The 21,003-nt window shown below is 38.9% G+C and overlaps 1 protein-coding gene across 1 annotated transcript; it reads right to left on the minus strand.

Moving 5' to 3' along the window:
- Window positions 1-12,563: 12,563 nt before the first annotated feature.
- On the minus strand, window positions 12,564-20,411 carry LOC141352960 (E3 ubiquitin-protein ligase TRIM39-like). The gene is made up of 7 exons (XM_073859201.1): window positions 19,998-20,411; window positions 19,316-19,896; window positions 19,117-19,212; window positions 18,790-19,023; window positions 15,573-15,711; window positions 14,838-14,873; window positions 12,564-14,713 (listed from the first exon to the last, which is right to left on the minus strand). Exons 1-7 carry the CDS (start codon window positions 20,065-20,067, stop codon window positions 14,169-14,171), a joined length of 1,701 nt encoding a protein of 566 aa, XP_073715302.1. The 5' UTR covers window positions 20,068-20,411; the 3' UTR covers window positions 12,564-14,168.
- Between the last annotated feature and the right edge of the window lie 592 nt (window positions 20,412-21,003).

Below are 21,003 nucleotides of genomic sequence, written 5' to 3' on the forward strand. Positions count from 1 at the left end.
ACAGGGGTAATATGCTCGCTCTTAGCTTTGGGAATACAGGTGGGTATATAGAATGGCACACTGGATCTTTACTTTGGGCATACAGGTGAGTATACAAGGGTAATACGCTGGCTCTTAGCTTTGGGCATACAGGTGAGTTCATAGAACGGTACACTGGGTCTTGACTTTGGGCATACAGGTGAGTATGCAAGGGTAATATGCTGGCTCTTAGCTTTGGGCATACAGGTGAGTATACAGGGGTAATAAACTGACTCTTTACTTCGGGCACACAGGTGAGTATATGGGGGTAATACACTGGCTCTTAGCTCTGGGCGTACAGGTGAGTATACAAAATGGCACACTGGATCTTGACTTTGGGCATACAGGTGAGTATACAAAATGTATGACTGGAAATGGGTACAACTCACAGACCCTCGAAGAGGTGGACGACAGGCTTTAGCCCTTTGGAGCTTGGGGGACTGGAGAGGATTTATTTGCCACGGCACTTGTAGCCTTCCTTACCGGGACAGAGTTCTCAGGCAAGACACTCAACACGGTCACTTCCAACGGTTGGAAACACTCCCACAACGACACAGAGCCTTAGGCTCGGACCTGCAGAACTGATAGTAGACAGACACACAGAATTCCTTCACAGATTTACTTCGACAGACTTCTCAGACAAGACACTCAACACGGTCACTTCCAACCGTAGGAAACACTCCCACGATGACACAGAGCCTTAGGCTCGGACCTGCAGAACTGGTAGCAGACAGACACACAGAATTCCTTCACAGATTTACTTGGCTTCAGTGAATATATGGGAAGGATACACCGCCTCTTGGCTTCGAACAAGGGCAGATGGAGGTACGGGTCGAAGCTGCTGCTCGTTGGGCCTAACGCGGCCTCCGCTGGTGTCACCACAATGGGTAAGTTCAGATAGGTTGTCACGCCAAGTATGTACCACAGGAATAGGTCGAACGCTTCCCTCTCCTCTCTTCCAACTGACAGGACAAGAGATCTAGACAGGGGCGGGCATCTGAAATCACTCAACAGACAGGTAATCATACACAGAGACAACACAGCTAGTTTTCCATGCAGCAGTCAATACTTCCCTCCGTTGACATTTCCCACAATATTCACACAGTTCCTTACTTGTTACCGTTGCCTCGCCACCACCAGGTGGGGAAAAGGGATCAGAAATCACAAGCGGGCGTATATAGAAAAGTGGTCGTCCACCAGCACCATTGCACGTTCTCTCAAACAGGGTTTCCTTCCCGGCCTATGGAGTGATTGCTGACAAACATGGACACAGCATGACACTGCAATTTTTTAGGTGTACACACGTCAAAGGAAAGACTCACCCACTGCAGTCCACACCCTCACAGTGAAACAGGGTCAGCACACCACGTTGGACCGGGGTTTGTCCTGAGTAATTGAAGTCACTGATGCAGCGGATGGCCAGATGAAAGCGTCACAGCCACGACAATGCAACGTACTCCCTCCTTAGCTGGTTCCGGCTCGCCCACCAATCCTTTCCACGGTGAGGCCGCTTACACACTAATTGCAACTCACAAGAGGCTGTCACGGTTAATCCGTGTCATGTCTTGTCTCTGTTCCGATTGTTATCACCTGGACATTCATTGATTAATTACATGCTTCATCACACCTGTTTGTCATTTAGTCTGTGTGTATATATACCTCTGTCTTTTGTTTGATCACTGCCGGATTATTGTCATTGCTTACCATGTCTGTTTCCCGTGTTACTTGTTCTGGATGTTACTATGTTTTTGCTACCCTGTTACTCCTCGTGTTTTTGTTTCCCCATTTTATTATTAAATGTTATATATATTTTGAACTCTGCGTTTGCGTCCTGTCTCACCTACCCAGTCATGACAGAATGATCCGGACATATTGGACGCAGCAGGTTCACGGAGGGCGGCTCCCCCAGGAGTTTCGTCGAGGGGGAGTAGTGACATCGGGGTTCGTTCCCCATCAGCCCCGATGTCTCTTGGGGACCACCGTGAGCGATCGCTCGCTCCTGTGGGCCTGCGGGAGGAGGATCGGCCCAGGCGGTCCCCCAACGGTTGAGTCGTTGTCGACGGTCCCTCGGAGGACCACCATCCTGCTCGCAGGGGGATCCGGAACGGACCACGCCCGATCATTTCCCCGGGGTGGCTACCGAGCGAGGGTCTCCGTTTCTGCAAGGGGATGGGAGATGATTTCCGGGGGCATCTGATCGTCGACGATTCCCAGGAGGGGGGTAATTCGTCTGCCTCGGTTCTCGGAGCGATTTCTCCGGTTCTCCTGGCGCAGTCCGGCCAACTGTTCTGTTGGTCTCATCCCGGCGGCTGCCGGCTTCGCCAGGGTCCCCAAGCCCTCCACCCCTCCCTTGGACTCTCGCTACCAGACTTTGTTTTTGTTGTGTTTTATGTGAGTGTCTGGTAGCCACTCGTAGAGGGGAGGGTTATGTCACGGTTAATCCGTGTCATGTCTTGTCTCTGTTCCGATTGTTATCACCTGGACATTCATTGATTAATTACCTGCTTCATCACACCTGTTTGTCATTTAGTCTGTGTGTATATATACCTCTGTCTTCTGTTTGATCACTGCCGGATTATTGTCATTGTCATTGCTTACCATGTCTGTTTCCCGTGTTACTTGTTCTGGATGTTACTATGTTTTTGCTACCCTGTTACTTCTCGTGTTTTTGTTTCCCCATTTTATAATTAAATGTTATTTATATTTTGAACTCTGCGTTTGCGTCCTGTCTCACCTACCCAGTCATGACAGAGGCACACTGATATTCCATACTTGTAAGGCAAACACTGACACGATGACAATTCAGGGTACTCACAGTTCCATTGACACTAGATCTTTTCCTCTTCCTTCCAGATATCTGACGTAGACACGGCTGGCAGTACAATACAGCTCGTTCCTGTCTCCTTCCTACTGTAGTTCCGGCAGCTTTTCAATGTATACGATCTCCTCAAGGAAGTAAACATCTCAACAAGACACTTTAATAAAGGTAGTTTGTATACTCAGTCCTGGTTATGTTCATGCCCAATCCGCAGTTTCCTTCGCCCAATCCACAATATCCATACATCTGTCTCTCCAATCGCCTCAACCACTCCGTCTCACCTGCAGTATCTGCTGGAATAAACTTCCCCTCCCTGTTTTTCTGGTGCCCTATTTATATGCCTCCTCTTCATTCCTCGCCCAATCATTGATCGCCACACTCATCTGCACACCTGCCAATAAAATCCAAATTTGGGTTGCCCGGAGTTCCCGGAAGTGACTGGTGTTTCAGGGAGCGTTGTCCGGGCGGAACTAATTTCCACCACTTTAGGTCCCGCCTTTCGAAAGTCACTCCGTGACATCATTCCGAACACTATCATGGAAATTTTGTACTGCATATCGTTCACCATGCTTATTCTGAAGTCTCGCAAGATTTTATGATATTTTTCTGAGATTTCCTGTGTTCACAGTTGAGACTGTGGTTGAAAATCTGTTTGTGTGTGGTCTTTGACACATCATGGCACACCACACACTATAGGTGCAAACTGGTTAAATCTAGGATTTTTTATCCTTATGTTTGTGGTCTATCAGATTTTGGAAATCTTATAAGATGTAAATGCAACCTTCTTACATGACCTCATGTTGTTCCAAACCCATATGACAGAGCCAACAGCTTCAATCAGCTTCATTCAATTTCATCATATGAAAATATAGCAGCATCAGAAGATTCACTACATCATAGTTTTCATGATATATGATCATTGTTTTCATAATCGATCATCGATGCCACGTTCGAGTACTCAAGCAATCGAGTACTCGTGCCCTTCCCTATCCTCTAGTGTAGTTTTCAATTCTCACTATTAACTGGTTGGCTGAAGTTGTGAAACCTTTTGAGGAACATCCTAGCCCGGAAGGTGTTCTGTCCTGATTTCTCACTCCAGAGGCTGAGGGCTGATTCATTTTTTTATCTGTAAACACCGGCCAGAATGAGCAGCCCCACATAAGCCTGCAGTTTTTGTGTCTCAAGATGTCTCCAGTCTACAATTGAGTGTCTCCCATGCAGGTTCATCAGGATTTCATGCCTCAGCAGCATTGAAAAGCTTGTCAAGTCAAGGCACTGATTCGGGCAGTGGCATAGTGTGTAAGCCCTGGGATCAAACCTCTGGAAGCTGGGAAGTAGCCTTATTTGTGCTGTAATGCCTTGCCATTTTCACTACTCCTACTATATTGTTCATATTTATAGCAGTGTACCTGCATAAACAACATGAGCGAGAACCAAAATGAAGATTGATCTTGTTTCAGTTCTGGCCTTTCATCATTTTTATTACTGAATTAGTTTATAAAGCAGAATGTGGCCTTCAAAAGAGAATACTTCACCCCCTTACCACTGAGACACACGTTTTTTTTTTACACACACACCATTTTTTAACATCAAAGGTTTATCTTTTCAGTAGCAATGCGGCCCGCAGAAAACAGCAAAATTGTGAAATTTTTAATAAATGCATGAAATGGTAAAAAGTAGCGCCACCTGGTGGACAAGTATAAAAATCAAAACTTTAAGGCCAGTAGTTCAAAATAATATATTGACATTAAGGTATGCATTAGTTTATGTTAATATAAATTGGGGATCAAAAACGTGTAGTGGTTTTGACACGAGCACCAATTAATTTAGTGATTTCTACATGGGTAACAATTGGTTAGTATGCCATACACAGTACACTAGAGGTTTCATCCTCAGGCTTTTCATGCTAAAATGGGGAATGAGTCAGGTTCAGTTCAACAGCCTTGAACACAAAATGCTGTGAAAATGCTGATCTCTGGGAAGCACCGAGAGGATTCTAGCAATCTGGAACTCGCAAACGCGATCCTGTTGTTGGTGCAAAAGGTCCTTAACAAATCTGGAACACGCAGATGAAGGTCCCTTGAAGTGAAGGTTTGCTCTTCTGAGCTTCACCTTGTTGTAGACGTCTGTGATTGCCCTTCAGGATGTGAGGCTTGGAACATGGTGTAATCCGCTTCAGATGCACAGGCCAGAAACTCAGAACTTGTAGTCGATCTGGTTCAGTCTCTGTTGTCAAACTCAGGATGAAGAGCTGTAAAATATCAAGGAGAGATTCAGAAACTTTGTTGGTTTTCCCATGATCTGTTATTGTTTCTCTCAGCGGGATACTCAGAAGTTGGGTGCTCTGTTGAGCGATGAGGGTTGTCCAGTTTCAGTCTCTTAGCATAGGGCCTAAGACTCAGAACTTTGGGGTACTCTGCTTATGTCTCTCTTTTCAGGGTGAGACTCAGAGCTTGTGTGTACTCTGTTAATGTCTCTTTTTTGGAGTGAGACTCATTTTCATTTACATTTAGTCATTTAGCAGATGCTTTTGTCCAACGCGACTTACAAATGAGGTAAACAATAGAAACAATTATAGCAACACCAGAACAGCAATACATAAGTGCACTGGAAATAGTCTCATCAAGTCCAACACAGTATACATAGACAAAGGTTGGTTAGTACATTTTTGGTTAGTAGTTTTTTTTCTCAGAGCGAGGAATGTCTGGAAAAAATGAACTTTTATAACATTTTAGATAAGAAGGAGTTTGCATCTTGGCGCTTTCCTGATGCAGAACGGTGATTGGCTGTTGATGTCAGAGGAAGCCCACAGAAGGTGGTCCACCTCTCTTCACTTAGCATAAAGTACAGAGTTTAACTTTGTCTTTAGAATTTCATCTTTGCATTTTCCACTTACCAAACCCTTTCTGAAATACCATTGGCATTGTCCTGAGTGTAAAAAAGTATAAACATGACAGCAATATGTTACCATATCAAACATGCATTTATTCATTCATATGTCAATAACTCTGATTATTTGTTTCATAACACAGAGATTTAGTTTAGTTGGTTGTGGAAGGATGTAAAGATTTGTCCTTTTAGTTCATTTGGTGTAACTCCACAATTCAGTAAAATATAGTTCACAGTCTTTGTAACGTGTTTCAGCAATAGCTTACATTTCTAACATTAATAATGTGTTTAGAAACAATTCTCTGGAATGACTTTACACAGACTTTTATAACATTTGATGTGTTTATATGACTTTCTTGTGAAATATAATATAAAAGAAAGAACAAAAGATGTTTGAAGAACTGATGGAGGATTAGTTGAAATGGTTTTGTATGAATGATGTTGTTTGGTGATGAATCGGGTGACTAAAGCACAATGTGCGTGTTGGATAGCGTTGCCCTGAAGCAACATAAGAGCTGATTGTGACTCTTTTAAAACAGTATTTTATATATTTTGTACATTAAGCTTAGTTAAGCATCTTCTTTGGCTCTATATGATTTTAACTGTGATTATATATCCTAAATTGATACTTTTTAAAAAAGATTCACTTTGAAGCTGGATATCATCTGAAGCTGTCCTGAGGAATCTGTGCCTTTAGTTTCACTGAAGTTGTGTTAGTGTGCCCCCTGCTGCTTTCTGAGAATAATTCATTTCTTTTAATTTTCCTTCTGTTTAGCTGACAAACTACGATAAGTTATCAGATTTTTTTATTAATTGGATTTCTTTCTTGCATATTTTGGTAGTAACATGTTACAAACATTTAAAAAAGGAGCCATAAAACATAAAAAAACACTTTAACCATAACAACCTCTAATATCATATAATGTAAATGGGCCATTCCACAGAGTCAGTGCCATTTCTGTCCACAGGACATTATATGTATAAAATTGCAAGAAAACAAACTTTAAAATACATTTTCCTTTAAGCAAAGTGTCATACATGTTAATCGAACCCCAAATATAAGCTATATAATTAAAAACATTAATAAAAACTACATGAAACTGCTCTCTATCTCTATACTTTACCTTTAGCACATATTTAAAGATCAGCGTGATCTCTCTAAGTGTTGTGTTGATGTTGAGTTCTGGTCTTTTACTGAATGTTTCTTTACAGTATGGACAGCTGTAGATCTGACTGTTGTCCCAGCAATGTTTCAGACAGATCCTGCAGAAGTTGTGTCCTCATGGAGTGCTGACTGGATCACTGAACACATCCAGACAAATACAACACTGAAGCTCTTCAGACAGAGAAACACTGGAGGATGACAGAACTGGAAAACACAGAGACACACAAACATTTATCACTGACAGTTTATTTTACTGATCTTAAGATAATGTTAAGATTTCATAAATTAAATAATGTGCTTTGTGTTGTTTGCTTTCGTGGATGTTGATGTATCTCCATACTTTCTCTTCTGGTCCGTCTTTGTTTTGGTGATGTTGTTAAAGATTCTGCCATTGTTCATCTTCTCTTTAAAGCTTTCAAAAAAACAATCCCATTTTAAAAACACATTTTACAGCGTTTAAGTTTTCCATTATGTCTTCAATCGACATACTATACTTCCTTTTTTCACTTTTTTCTTTGTTTACTTTGTTCACTTTAAGCCGTGTGACTCAATGACAGCAAACACTAAACTTCGATTTACAATTAAACAAATTTTACAGTCTACATTTTAAAAATAATATTATACTTTTACAGTAGATTTAAAAAGTTCAACGAGTTTAACTCATGCATTAATCAGATTTTGTCTAATGTGTTCTAGTTAATTATAAACCCTACTGAACCAGAACACTAACATTATAACTTGTTCAGAGAAATTTCTAATATTTTCCATCATGTTACCTGTGAATGAGTATCAGATGTGTTCATGTATGGCTTTAAGTCTCAAATATCTTCTTTTGTGAAGTTTGCAAAGTTTGCAGATTGTTGTTTGTCACTTAAATTTCATTTAATTAGTGGTGATGTCACATAAGCTCCTCCCACATGTGTGTTTTGTTTGATTAAGTTTATACACAAGTCCAATAGATTATATAAACATTTTAATATTTATAGATTGATAACCATACAACCGTCACTTTCCATTGAAAGCTATTTAATATCTTATAAATGGTACCTCAATGAAACTTTTACATTTAGGTTTAAGCTGTACACAATGTTGACCAGTCGCCAAACATCTTTCAACTTTCTCAGTCAATCACCTCTCATATTAGGACTACTTTAAAAAATAATTAATAAAAAATGAAAATGTTATAATTTTATACGACATAACTGTTAAATGCTTCATTCTGGTTGATGGACAAAGATTAAAAGTGTGCAATTATATTTCAGGAAACACACACCTATGAAGTACTTACAGATATGTTGACTGCATGGATATCACTTCTCTATGTTAACTGAAATAAAAGAAAGGTTCACAGTCCACCACAGCACACAGATCATGCTCAAATGTTTACATTAATGAGGCCGAAAAATCCCGTGAACAAGTAGACTTATCAATGTGTATTTATTCAAATCTTTAAGCGACTTAAACATTGAATTATTAAATAATGCAAACCAATGTGCAACAGCCGCTCGAGTCTACATCATAACTGCATTATCATCTTGTGTTTACATTATTTTCTAATATTTCAAAGGTCCGTCATCAATTATTCTTTACATGCTCATCCTCATATCACCCCAAATGTATATGATTTCATTTATTCACTTGAACACAAACAATTTTAAAACAATGTACAATAATCAGTTAATAATCATCTGATGCTCCTGAAACATTACAGAGATCATGAGATGAAGGAGGTGAGGATGAATCTTGAGACTGATATGTTTTGAGGAACAGTCTCGCTGTAATGTTACCAGTTTCCTTAATTAATGCTAGTCGTGTTTATTAAGACAACATCATTGTTTACTATTGCTCAAACTGTTTGTTTCAGTCCAAGTCTTATGATGTTTATAATCAACACAAAACTCAATCCACAAAAAGCCCATCTTGCTTGCTTTTGTTCTCTCAATTATATTTACATCTTATGACACTTTCAGATGACAGTAAACATTTATTTGTCACCCACTCTTTATGTTGTTCTGGTCCAACTTTTTGATTATATTGGATAGTCTCACATTGCCAGACTGAAGTTCATACTGAAGGTATGGGAACCATGGTCGCTTTGAATGTCCGAAGACCGCCCAAGAGTCCATATGACCAAAGTCCTTTTAAGGAAGTCCCCTCACTGTGCTGCCATATTTGCAGCACAAAAAGTCCCTCCCACAGATATTTTCATTCTTTAATGGTTGGCGATTGACTCTTTTTACTGTAAGGCGGGATTAGAGCGACTATACTGACCATTGTGATCTCCCGCATTCATATCAATACCAGTGACGCATCTTGTGTCTTTAATATGACTCACACATAAAGCAACCAATCACATTTCCCATTCTGCCACATCATCTTTAGGGGTCAAGAGATGTCTTGTGCATCCATCATTCACAAATGTCTCTAAAGTTCATAAAAGCAACATGTTAAAATATCTCTTTTAGATTCCACTAAACTCTTGGAGGTCTTTTAAAGACATTATGCTGTGAATCTCACATACCTTGATCACGTGGATTTGTGCTGTTTTCAGGAGGACGGGTTAAAGATTGTGACACGTGCATCTCCTGGAAATCCTCAACCAATCAGAGGATGACTTCGAAGCTGCTGAAGTGGTTCCAGTTAAGTGTGCCATACGCATCAGATGTTCAGCAAACTGTTCGTGGGCACGTCTGTGGTTGAGACTAGATATTGGATAACAGTTAGCATTCTTCAAATGCACACATGATTGAGAAATATATGTGTAACTTAATAAACACATTCACACAAACATTCAAAAAATAGTTTTATTTAAGTATAGGTTTATTTATTTATACCTTCAGTATGATGTTTGCAGTCTTTAACAGACAGATCAGCTAAAATGTTTTATGTCATCTCCTCAGTCTGATCACCTGGGTCTTGTTGTCCTATGTGCGTGTCATGCTTGTGTTGTTTTGTCGAGCACATGGCTCTTTGTTTTGACAGCTTGACCTTCACCTCTCCCTCCTCGTTTTCCCCTTATCTTATTGGTGTTCGCACCTGTTCTTCCTTTTCTCCTCCATTATTATTCCCTGTTTTTTCCCCTGTCCTGTGTCAGACCGTTGAGTTTATTACTCTTCTCTGATCGCTCTCATATTCTTGGCTCGATTACCAATTTATTACTCTTAGTGCTTACCATTTTTTTAGTAAATCCATCTGCTATCCCTATTTTTTTGCAAATTATACATGTGTAATAATGTGTGTTTTATGAATGAATAAATGAAACTCATTAGACCACAAATAAAAACTTGCTTTGTATATCTGAGGTACAGAAAACTTATTTTTATTTCAGGACATTTTAAGTAACGTCTGAGGTAAGTAGTTCACCTAACGTTTACTGAGTAATGTCCAATGTCTTTCAACCTCAATACAAAAACAAACCAAAAAAAAATGTTGAACCAACTTAAGACAATTAGGAAACGTAATACAAGAAAATAAGTCCACCCAACTCATATTTAAAATATAAAAGCTCAGTTTTTTATTTAATTTTGTTATATCATTGTATTATACACATACAGTGGGGCAAAAAAGTATTTAGTCAGCCACCAATTGTTCAAGCCCTCACACCCAAAAAGACGAGAGAGGCCTGTAACCTTTGTCAAAGGCACACGTCAACTATGAGAGACAAAATGAGAAAAAAAAATCCAGAAAATCACATTGTCTGATTTTTTAAGAATTTATTTGTAAATTATGGTGAAAATAAGTATTTGGTCAATAACAAAAGTTTATGTCAATACTTTGTTATATACCCTTTGTTGGCAATGACAGAGATCAAACGTTTTCTGTAAGTCTCCACAAGGTTTTTACATATTGTTGCTGGTAGTTTGGCCCATTCCTCCATGCAGATCTCCTCTAGAGCAGTGATGTTTTGGGGCTGTCGCTGGGCAACACGGAATTTCAACTCCCTCCAAAGATTTTCTATGGGGTTGAGATCTGGAGACTAGCTAGGCCACTCCAGGACCTTGAAATTATTCTTACGAAACCACTCCTTCTTTGCCCGGGCGGTATGTTTGGGATCACTGCCATACTGAAAGATCCAGCCACGTTTCATCTTCAATGCCCTTGCTGACGAAAGGAGGTTTTGAGTCAAAATCTCACGATACATGGCCCCATTCATTCTTTCCTTAACTCGGATCAGTTGTCCTGGTCCCTTTGCAGAAAAAAACACACAAAGCATGAGTTTTCCACCCCAAAGCTTCACAGTAGTTAAGGTGTTCTTTGGATGCAACTCAGCATCTTTCTCCTCCAAACACAAGAAGTTGAGTTTCTACCTAAAAGTTATGTTTTGGTTTCATCTGACCATATGACATTCTCCCACTCTTCTTCTGGATCATCCAAATGCTCTCTAGCAAACTTCAGACGGGTCCGAACATGTACTGGCTTAAGCAGGTGGACACATCTGGCACTGCAGGAATTGAGTCCCTGGCTGCATAGTGTGTTACTGATGGTAGCCTTTGTTACTTTGGTCCCAGCTCTCTGCAGGTCATTCACTAGGTTCCCCCATGTGGTTCTGGGATTTTTGCTCACCATTCTGGTGATAATTTTTACCCTACGGGATGAGATCTTGCGTGGAGCCCCAGATCGAGGGACATTATCAGTGTTCTTGTATGTCTTTCATTTTCTAATAATTGCTCTCACAGTTGATTTCTTCACACCAAGCTGCTTACCTATTGCAGATTCAGTCTTCCCAGCCTGGTGCAGGTCTACAATTTTGTTTCTGGTGTCCTTTGACAGCTCTTTGGTCTTGGCCATAGTTGAGTTTGCATTCTGACTGTTTTAGGTTGTGGACAGGTGTCTTTTATACTGCTAACAAGTTCAAACAGGTGCCATTAATACAGGTAACAAGTGGAGGACAGAGGATCCTCTTAAAGAAGAAGTTACAGGTCTGTGAGAGAAAGAAATCTTGCTTTTTTGTTATTGACCAAATACTTATTTTCCACCATAAACCGCAAACAAACTCTTAAAAAATCAGACAATGTGATTCTCTGGACCTCCTTCCCCATTTTGTCTCTCACAGTTGAAGTGCACCCACGACGAAAACCACAGGCCTCTCTCATCCCCCCAAGTGGGAGAACTTGCACAATTGGTGGTTGACTAAATACTTTTTTGCCCCACTGTACTCTGCTTAAGACCATAGACCCCTTCAAGGTTTGTAAACATTGAATGACTATCGGGTGCGCGCGCAGCACGGGGTCGAACTGTTCATACCATTTAGGCTTTATAATTTAATCTAACAGTGCTGAAAAATGATGACTTACCTCAAATGAAGTGAGCACTACAAACACAAGCCTCTTTGATCTTTGCATTGTCCCAGTCTGCACGTTAATTGCTTGCAGACGCATATCGTCGCTGTCTGATGAAACTCACGTATGTCCAAAACGGTAACTTTTCAGAAAGTGAAAAAAACACCGTATATCAAAAGCAGTTGAATGTAGCGTTTTCATACTTGGTACGGCATATTTACATGTAACCATATTCTTGCCAGTGTCATGATATAATCCACATTTGACCAAAATTGAGTTTAAATGGACATGCGTGCATATTTTACAGTAACTTTTTTATGCGGTCTTCCGATCATTAATTAGAATGGCCAAAGTCGCGTTTCGTATTGACAGATGAACACTCTCAGTTTATTAAATAGCCTACATCTTGGTTAAATACGCTTATTTTATTTAATATTAATTATAAGTGTATTAAATGTCTCTTGCAAACCATTAAGGGACAATGAATCAATACACTGACATGGTAATGCTACACAACAGGGGCGTCAGTTTGTGTTGAAAAGTGGTGGGGACAAAAGATCAGATAAAAACATTACTGCAGGACAGGAAAAATATTGAATAACGGCGCATCAAAAATGGGCATAGCGTAGGCCAGTAAACAACAAGAAAATACTCAGCATAAATTTATAAACCCTCAACAATGTCGAATGCACACATCACACATGTAACAGTCCCTGCAACACCAGCTCAACCGAACAATGCCAAAGCACCATACCGTAGAAAACAGCAGCGCGTTTAATAAATGATTACAATGAATTTCATTACATATGTACAAGAAAACACACCATAAGCATACAACGCAACATATGTGACCCTGGACCACAAAACCAGTCTTAAGCATCGCTTGATTTTTCAGAACATTTTAACCAAATGCTTTCAAAAAGTGGTGGGGAAATCCCCAGCGTAAATATCACCAATGCTAGACAGATACTTTGTTTGCACATTCCTACCGTAATTAAGTAACTCCTAGATGTTAGTCTGGCGTCCGGGGGAAACGTTTACCTCGAAGTAAAGTCATTGTCATGTTTATTCGGCTATATCCAGTGCTGAGGTTCGATGAAACTTTACGAGACCGGCGAGATGCTTCACAGGCGGAAGATATGCGGCGTGATTGACAGCTTTGACACCAAATGGGTACGTGAAAATCAGATGACATGATTTCACAAGTTTTCATTGGCCATTTAGGTATGTGACGCATACTGTATATGGAAATGAACCTGGACATTCAATCTGTCGAAAAATCTCAAAATCGGCAAAATGAACATACGTGAGTTTCATCGGACAGCGACGATATGTTGTATTTTTTTGTTTTTGAGATTATGCATGAATCGCGAAAACTTAACGGAAGACCTGGTGCGATTTTCACAGCCCACGACGTAAGTAGGCATTTTTGACGATACCAAATAACACGCAACTCAATCTGCTGTAATGACTTTTCTGACCCCGACATGCGCAGTGGGAACAGCCTGTGACGTGAACCGTGAAGGGGTCTATTGATCAAGTTACTGTTCAAAGTGTTGTGATGAATGTATTACTCTGAGCAACAAGACATCATGGACTTAAACCCCAACACTGAACACACAAACCTCATTCATGACGATCAACAAACATCATTCATTTCACAACAGATAACTAACAGAGACAACAACAACAGCATAAATGAATCCCACAAACACTAAAACAGTCATACTTTTTAATAATATTAATAGAAAAAAATGCTGAACATTTATCATTTATAAACGTCATAATGTGTACCATTTAGGTACAAATACTGTATGTGCTGTACCAGTAGTGTTCAGTACCAGTATTTACAACAGAGATACTAATATGCACTCAAATTATTGAGAGGGTAAAGGCACAGTGACAGCTTTTGTACTGAGTGTTCAAGTTTTGTTTTCTTATTCTTAGTTCTCAGCTTTTAGAAACCTTTCATTTAGTGTTTTATATTCTGGATGTAAATTCATTTGTTGTAATGAACAGGTGAGATGATCAGAGGAGCTGAATTTTTACCTTCATCATTAGGACATGGACTGAAGAAAGGAAAGAGTTTCTCAGTGAAAGTTTGATCAGTATAAGAGTAGATATGAGACCTGGACTCTACATCATAAAAACAAACCAAACCCTCCTCATAATCCACAAACACCCCGACCTTCTGTGGTTTCACTTTCAGACACAGAGAGACATCAGGATCATCAAGAGCTTCATATGCATCCTTATTCCTCCACACAGTCCAGAATCCATCCTGAGGCGTCCGTGTCATATTTCCTTTTCTGTTAATAGATTCTCTGGCCACTCCGAAATCCCAGTCAGTTTTGTCCTTCACCTGAACCTCAAAATAAAATCTCCCTGAGGTGAATCCCTTTTTTCCCATGACACTGACACAATAATCAAATCTCTCTGGATTATCTGGGAGTTCATGTCTAATGTCTCCATGTTTCACTTGTTTTCTATCTTCAGACAGGATGAGTTCTGGATGAGCTGTATCAGGATCCAGAGTCACATCCACTGAGAGAGAGATGAGAGAATATGAATGACAATATAAAGCTGTTGATGTGTTTATAATAGTAGAGATGAGTTTGTGTATGTAAAGTATTATTGTTAGTGAATGTGAGAGAAGAGTGTAGATCACACATTGTAACTGCATACTGCTGCATCTTCATCAACACTGTCAAGACAAATCACAATAAAACATCAACAAGAGTTTAAAGAAGAAACTTAAAAACATTGAAAGATAACAAGAATCAGTAACTATATTTCTATAGCAGATGATTTCTTTATATTTGGAGTTATTGCAGTTACATGTGGACTTTTTGAGGTTTTGAGTACAATCTCTAACAGTGGACGTGCATGCAAATTCATTTTTTTTTCAGCATTTTTCTAAAACGTCATAAACATTAAACAGAGGGGGAAAATATCGGAGGAAAAAAATTATGAGGAAAAAATGAAAAGCAAACAAATTTTTTTTTTTTTGCATTCTTGCAAGACTCATATTTACTAATTCTAACTCATATTTACATCACTACTCTTTATTTTAAAATAATAAAGTTTGTTTACATTTCAAACATTTTTATGGATTTTAATACTTTAAGATGAACACTTTGGGTTTGAGAAAAGAGCAAAACTATAAATAAAACAACAACAACAATCTTTTAAAAAGTAAAAAAATAAATGATGAAGGAGAAAAGTTCAAAGGCAATGACCATAAAACAAAAGTAAAAAAAAAAAGAAAATTCAACCCCTAAAAAATTAAATGGAATGCAATTAAAGTAACAACCATTTACTTAATTTGATGACACATTTTTCTAAAAACAAAAAAAAACAAAACACAATTATCTTCCAGTTTTGATGACTAGTATTGACCTACCAGTCTGAGTAAATTTCTCATTGAGAGTCTCCTGTAGTTGAGTCAGAGCTCTTAGAGTCTCCACACTCACATGAGTCTTCATACTGATCTCAGACCAGTTCTTCATGTCTGGAGCTCTGTACAGGGATGATGAGTCAATCTACAACAGGAGAGAGAGAGAGAGAGAGAGAGAGAGAGAGAGAGAGAGAGAGAGAGAGAGAGAGAGAAACTTTTATTACACAAAAACACCACTCTACATCAATTAACCCTCAATAACAGAGTCTTATTACAACACCAAATACATTCAAATGTGAAGACATCACCAATAGACTTATAGTAAAGGAAATGAATCATAACTCTTGATTTCACCAAGTTAGAAAACAAGACTATGTTCTTATTTAATATTTTGTTCTATTTTCTTAAATGGCCAGTTTAGCTTGGCCTAGAACAAAATTCAGAAGTTGACAAAAAAAGTATTTTTTTCATATTTGAACCCCAAAATAAACATCTCCAGAGAACAGTTCATTACAACTCCTAAAAAACATTACTTACAACTAGAAATAAATGTTGCAATTTAAAACAATTCATAAAAGCATGAAAGAGTTTCTCTATCAGAGCAGAAAGGATATGTAGAAGAAACCTCATGAAATAAAAGCATTAACTGTGATAGCACCATGAAGTATTCTCTACTGCAAATCCTCTGTTCCCTTGATCAACGGTGGTTTATACAAGTACCTACACCAAGGTTTTATGCAAAACACAAGACCTCTACAAAGATTTATCGGTACTTAAAAAAAGTTTTTACACATAGATGCAACATTTTCAATGAAAGGAGAGGTAATCCCTTCAACATTTATAGATAAAAGCAAACCAGGAAAAGAGTCTTTGGAACTCAGGAACTAACGGAATAGTCTGTTAACAAGTCCATTTCAGTTGATTTAAGCGCAGTTTGCCATTTCATGAGCAACCAGTTGACCAGACGAATAGACCTAATTCCCTGATTGAGCTAATACTGCTGCATTCTTAAAATCTGGCCCTATGTCCAGTAACTGAGTCAGAGTAACAATGTTATTTTCAATCCGCAATTTACTAAGTCCAGGAAAAAAGAATTGCCTGTTAAGTCTAACCAGTGGCCGGTTGCATAAACATAGCCGTGACATTAAGACTGCGTCTTAAGAATGATTCTGACTAACTAGCAATTAGTTAGGGCTAATCAGTCTTATTATTTGGATTTAAATTTGACCAATCTACCTTTCTATGTAACGTACTTAAAACAGTTATGATCAGTCTTGAAGAAAAAAATTCATGACTAACTTTAAAGACTAGTCTTAAAGTTTTATGCAACCGGCCACAGGAGCCTAAGATTAAAGGCTCCTCCAGTAGCCAATGAAGGGAATGTGAGTTTTCTGGTCATTAAACAACATAGACTCAAAACATTAAAAATCTTCTTGGTAACATGGAGGTATCCAGTTTTAGGGGATCCATTAATAAAAGTGCTTTGTCGAGACCCAACCCTGCAAACTGTGTAAAATCAGTGCCTCTGCACTCAATTGGATAGACCTACAACCAATCAGAGCAACCAAGTGTGTGATGTATGTTGAAATGGCATCTGTCTTTTTGCTAGTTATTACAATGAGACTAACATTATGATCTGTCTGAGTTAGCGAAAGTACATCGACACCTACTATGTTTACAACATTTCATTCATATAACTTCATGACATTGTGAAGTCAGACTATCTCTCACCATAACTTCATCCATGGGCTTTCAGAAAGGAGCTGGCAACGACCGCTAGTTATAGTTATATCGTGCAAGCCGAGTTGCTTCGCTTCAGCTGATAAATTAAACTTTTGCCGAATCCCGTAGGAGGAACGGCAAAAACATCTTTCCGATCAACAAGTGCCTTGATCGCATTTCTCTGTTCCTCTTTTAAAATCAATGCGCTGTCAATATCTTCTAGAACAGACTTGGAAGATGGCTGAATCTTCACATCTCAATTCTCTAGCACCAGCCTTCTCTGTTGAAGTGGATTCAACACAAGCGTTCTTTGGTGACATGGTTGATGACGCTACTGTTAATCATCTTTCCATCATCGTATAAAGACCTCCCTGACAATGTGATTGGTTCGACCAGTTTTGCATTGAGTATAGTAGCACCACAACGGAGCGACACCAGACCGAAATTCCTGACCTGAAATGGTGTGGGCGGGGCACAGTTCGGCTGGCACCCAGGCTAGCAAGAAACTGCACCCCAGCTAAAATTTGATGGTCCATCCAACAGTCTTTGAATTCAAATGCAATTCTGAATTGAAGGTGTATTGGTCCTTGACCATCTTCCTCCTTGAGCAAAAACAATACATTTTGTGAGACCCAATGTAATCTATCCCAAAAAATCCACCAGAATAGTCTGGATTTTTGAAAGCTGCTAGAAAAGAGGATCTACACAAGACAATGTATGCCATAAGGAAGATGCCACTGAATTATTAACAATTAAAATGCATCCTCTGTATGACTATTTGGGAGACAACATGTCAATTTTTCTAGGCGTCTTTTGACTTTTTCAATTAGACCTTTACAGTTTTTATGAACTTTGGTCTTATCGTCTAAAAAGATCCCCAAAGGTGGAACCCCTGTACAAACTCCAAAAAGAGCACATAGACCTTGAGAATGCTTGGAGAGAACTTTTTCTATAATTCTGATCTAAAACCAAAAGCTTCCAAAACCCTCCATAAATAAACATGCCTAACATGACCAAAAACCTTCTCTTGATACAATAATATCAGACCACAATCTAAATTTAGCATCTTAGAGACATCAAGAATATCCATAATCAGGGAAACATTATCAAAGATTTACCTACCAGAGACACAGTATGTCTGTTCAAGATGTATAACCTGGTCCTGGCATTTCTCTACACTAACCACGGATGCATCTTTCACTCCATGACTCCGGGTCAATGAACTCAAAAATTTTGAGCGCATGGCCATCATGCTCCCGATAAAAACAGATAGCATGTGGCCCAAAACAACTACCAACGTAAACTTAAAAAAAAAACAGATAAACAACCAACAAAGAAAAAGCAAGAAAAGAAAGATTCACTTACAAAGATCCAAACGAACTCACACCAGTCAGTGCACACGCTCACCCCAACAATAACACCGGAAAAGAGAGAGAGAGAGAGAGAGAGAGAGAGAGAGAGAGAGAGAGAGAGAGAGAGAGAGAGAGAGAGAGACATTGACCTGTATTAGATGAAGATGATCTTCACTTTCTGTGATCTTCTGCAGCTCACTGTCTCTCATCTTCAGCTCAGTGATCTCATGCTCCAGATCCTCAATGAGATCTTCATCATGTTTCTCTGCTGCTTTCTGTTCCTCCTCCATCATCTCCAGCAGCTCAGTCTGACATCTCTCAATGAATCTGATCAGATCACTGAAGACCTCAACACTCGCTGCTTTCTCCTGCTCTCTGCTTCTCTGAGAAATCAGTTTTTCATTACAATGCATCACCTTTATTTATAAGACAAATCAAAACATTATCATCCATTAAATATTTCATCTTCAACTCACTTTTCTGAGTTCTGCTGAGTGTTTGATGTCTTGAATCTTCTTGATTCTCTTCTGGATCATCTGCTGAATGTCTGTCTGTGTCTTCAACAGTTGAGTCTATAGACAGACACATTTGATAATCTTCTGACAAAAGATCATGTTGTTTGAATATGTATAACAGATGAATAAAGCATGTATTAATGTTGTTATGAACTCGTACCTTCTTCTCTTTACTCTCCTCCTCTAGAGGAACAGTGTTGTGATTCTTGTGATCTCCATCAGTACAAAACACACAAACACGTGTCAGATCATCGCTACAGAAGAGCTCCAGAGGTCTCTCATGTTTCACACATATATAGTCCTTTATATTCTCTACAGGTTCTATCAGTTTGTGTTTCTTTAAGTTCAGGACTCTCTTGTGAGGCTCCAGGTGAGTTTTACAGTAAGACATCTGACACATCAGGCAGGACTTCAGGGCTTTCAGTTTTCTTTCATCACAAACATCACAGAGGATGAGATCAGATCTTCTCAGATTGATCTTGTCAGACTTAACTTGACTTGACTTTTCCTTAAAGATCAGTGTGAGGTCTCTAAGTGTTGTGTTGATCTTGAGCTCTGGTCTTTTACTGAATGTTTCTTTACAGTATGGACAGCTGTAGATCTGACTGTTGTCCCAGCACTGTTTCAGACAGATCCTGCAGAAGTTGTGTCCACATGGAGTGCTGACTGGATCACTGAACACATCCAGACAAATACAACACTGAAGCTCTTCAGACAGAGAAACACTGGAGGATGACAGAACTGAAAAACAGAGAGAGAAATCATCAACATTTATCACTGACAGTTTATGTTTCATATAAGATTTCATATAATAAATAATGTGCTTTGTGTTGTTTGCTTACATGGAGGTTCAGTCATACTCTTTCTTCTGGTCCGTCTTGGTTTTGGTGATGTTGGTGAAGATTCTGCCATTGTTCGTCTTCTCTTTAAAGCTTTTCAGGAAACAATCCCAAGACTAATCACATTTTACAGCGTTTCAGTTTTTCATTCTGTCTTCAGTTCACATACTGTACTTCCTGGTTCACTTTAAGCCGTGTGACTAAATGACAACAAACACTAAACTTTGAGTTACAATGAAACAAATGTTACAGTCTACATTTAATAAATAATATTATACTTTTACTGTAGATTAACATGATTAAACTAGTTTAACTCATGCATTAACCAGACTATGTCTAATGTTTTTTTAGTTAGACATAAACTCTACTGAACCAGAACACTAACATTAGAATCTTGTTCAGAGAAATTTCTCATATATTTCCATCATGTTACCTGTGAATGAGTATCAGATGTGTCCATGAACGGCTTTAAAAGTCTTAAATATCTTATTTTTTTTAAAGAGATAAAGAGTTTAAAATCTTGCAGCTTGATTGTCAGTTTACTTTCATTTTCACTGAAAGCTGTCACACCCGTCGTGTCAAAGCTCCTCCCATGTATTGTGGTGTGTGTAAAGTTTGTATTGCATGCAGCTATAATGTAGATTATCATTAGCCTCAAGTCATTTTTTTTCCAAATTGTAATATCTGCCTACTTTTACTGTCCTTCCACTGCTGCATCATCCTGTCTTTCTGCATATGTCCTTAGCCAAGCACAACATTTATTAGAATCCAAAAACACTATCTGCCTTAGCATCGCAATGTGATTTTTATTTCTAAATATTGTATTTTTTCATGTTTTCCAAAAACATTGAAATATGACTTAGGCAATTATGCTATGAGGCTAACGTTATATATTTATACTTTCCCCCCATTTATAAGAGGCATAAGATTCATATGGTCACATACAAAAATTATCCAGTTAAAAATGAGATCAAGCTGTATAATTGACTCCCTGCTGAAAAAAACAATA

The sequence above is a fragment of the Misgurnus anguillicaudatus genome, chromosome 21 (genome assembly GCF_027580225.2).
Source record: "Misgurnus anguillicaudatus chromosome 21, ASM2758022v2, whole genome shotgun sequence".
Lineage (NCBI taxonomy): Eukaryota > Metazoa > Chordata > Actinopteri > Cypriniformes > Cobitidae > Misgurnus > Misgurnus anguillicaudatus.

What these genes read in the sequence shown, in the direction of transcription:
- LOC141352960 (XM_073859201.1), bottom strand. Translation starts at nt 20,067, where the DNA reads ATGGCAGAATCTTCACCAACATCACCAAAACCAAGACGGACCAGAAGA. An exon ending in AGGAGAGTAAAGAGAAGAAG is followed by an intron (nt 19,213 to 19,315) that starts GTACGAGTTCAT and finishes GTCTGTCTATAG; the next exon opens with ACTCAACTGTTGAAGACACA. An exon ending in GCAGTATGCAGTTACAATGT is followed by an intron (nt 14,714 to 14,837) that starts GTGATCTACACT and finishes TCTCTCTCTCAG; the next exon opens with TGGATGTGACTCTGGATCCT.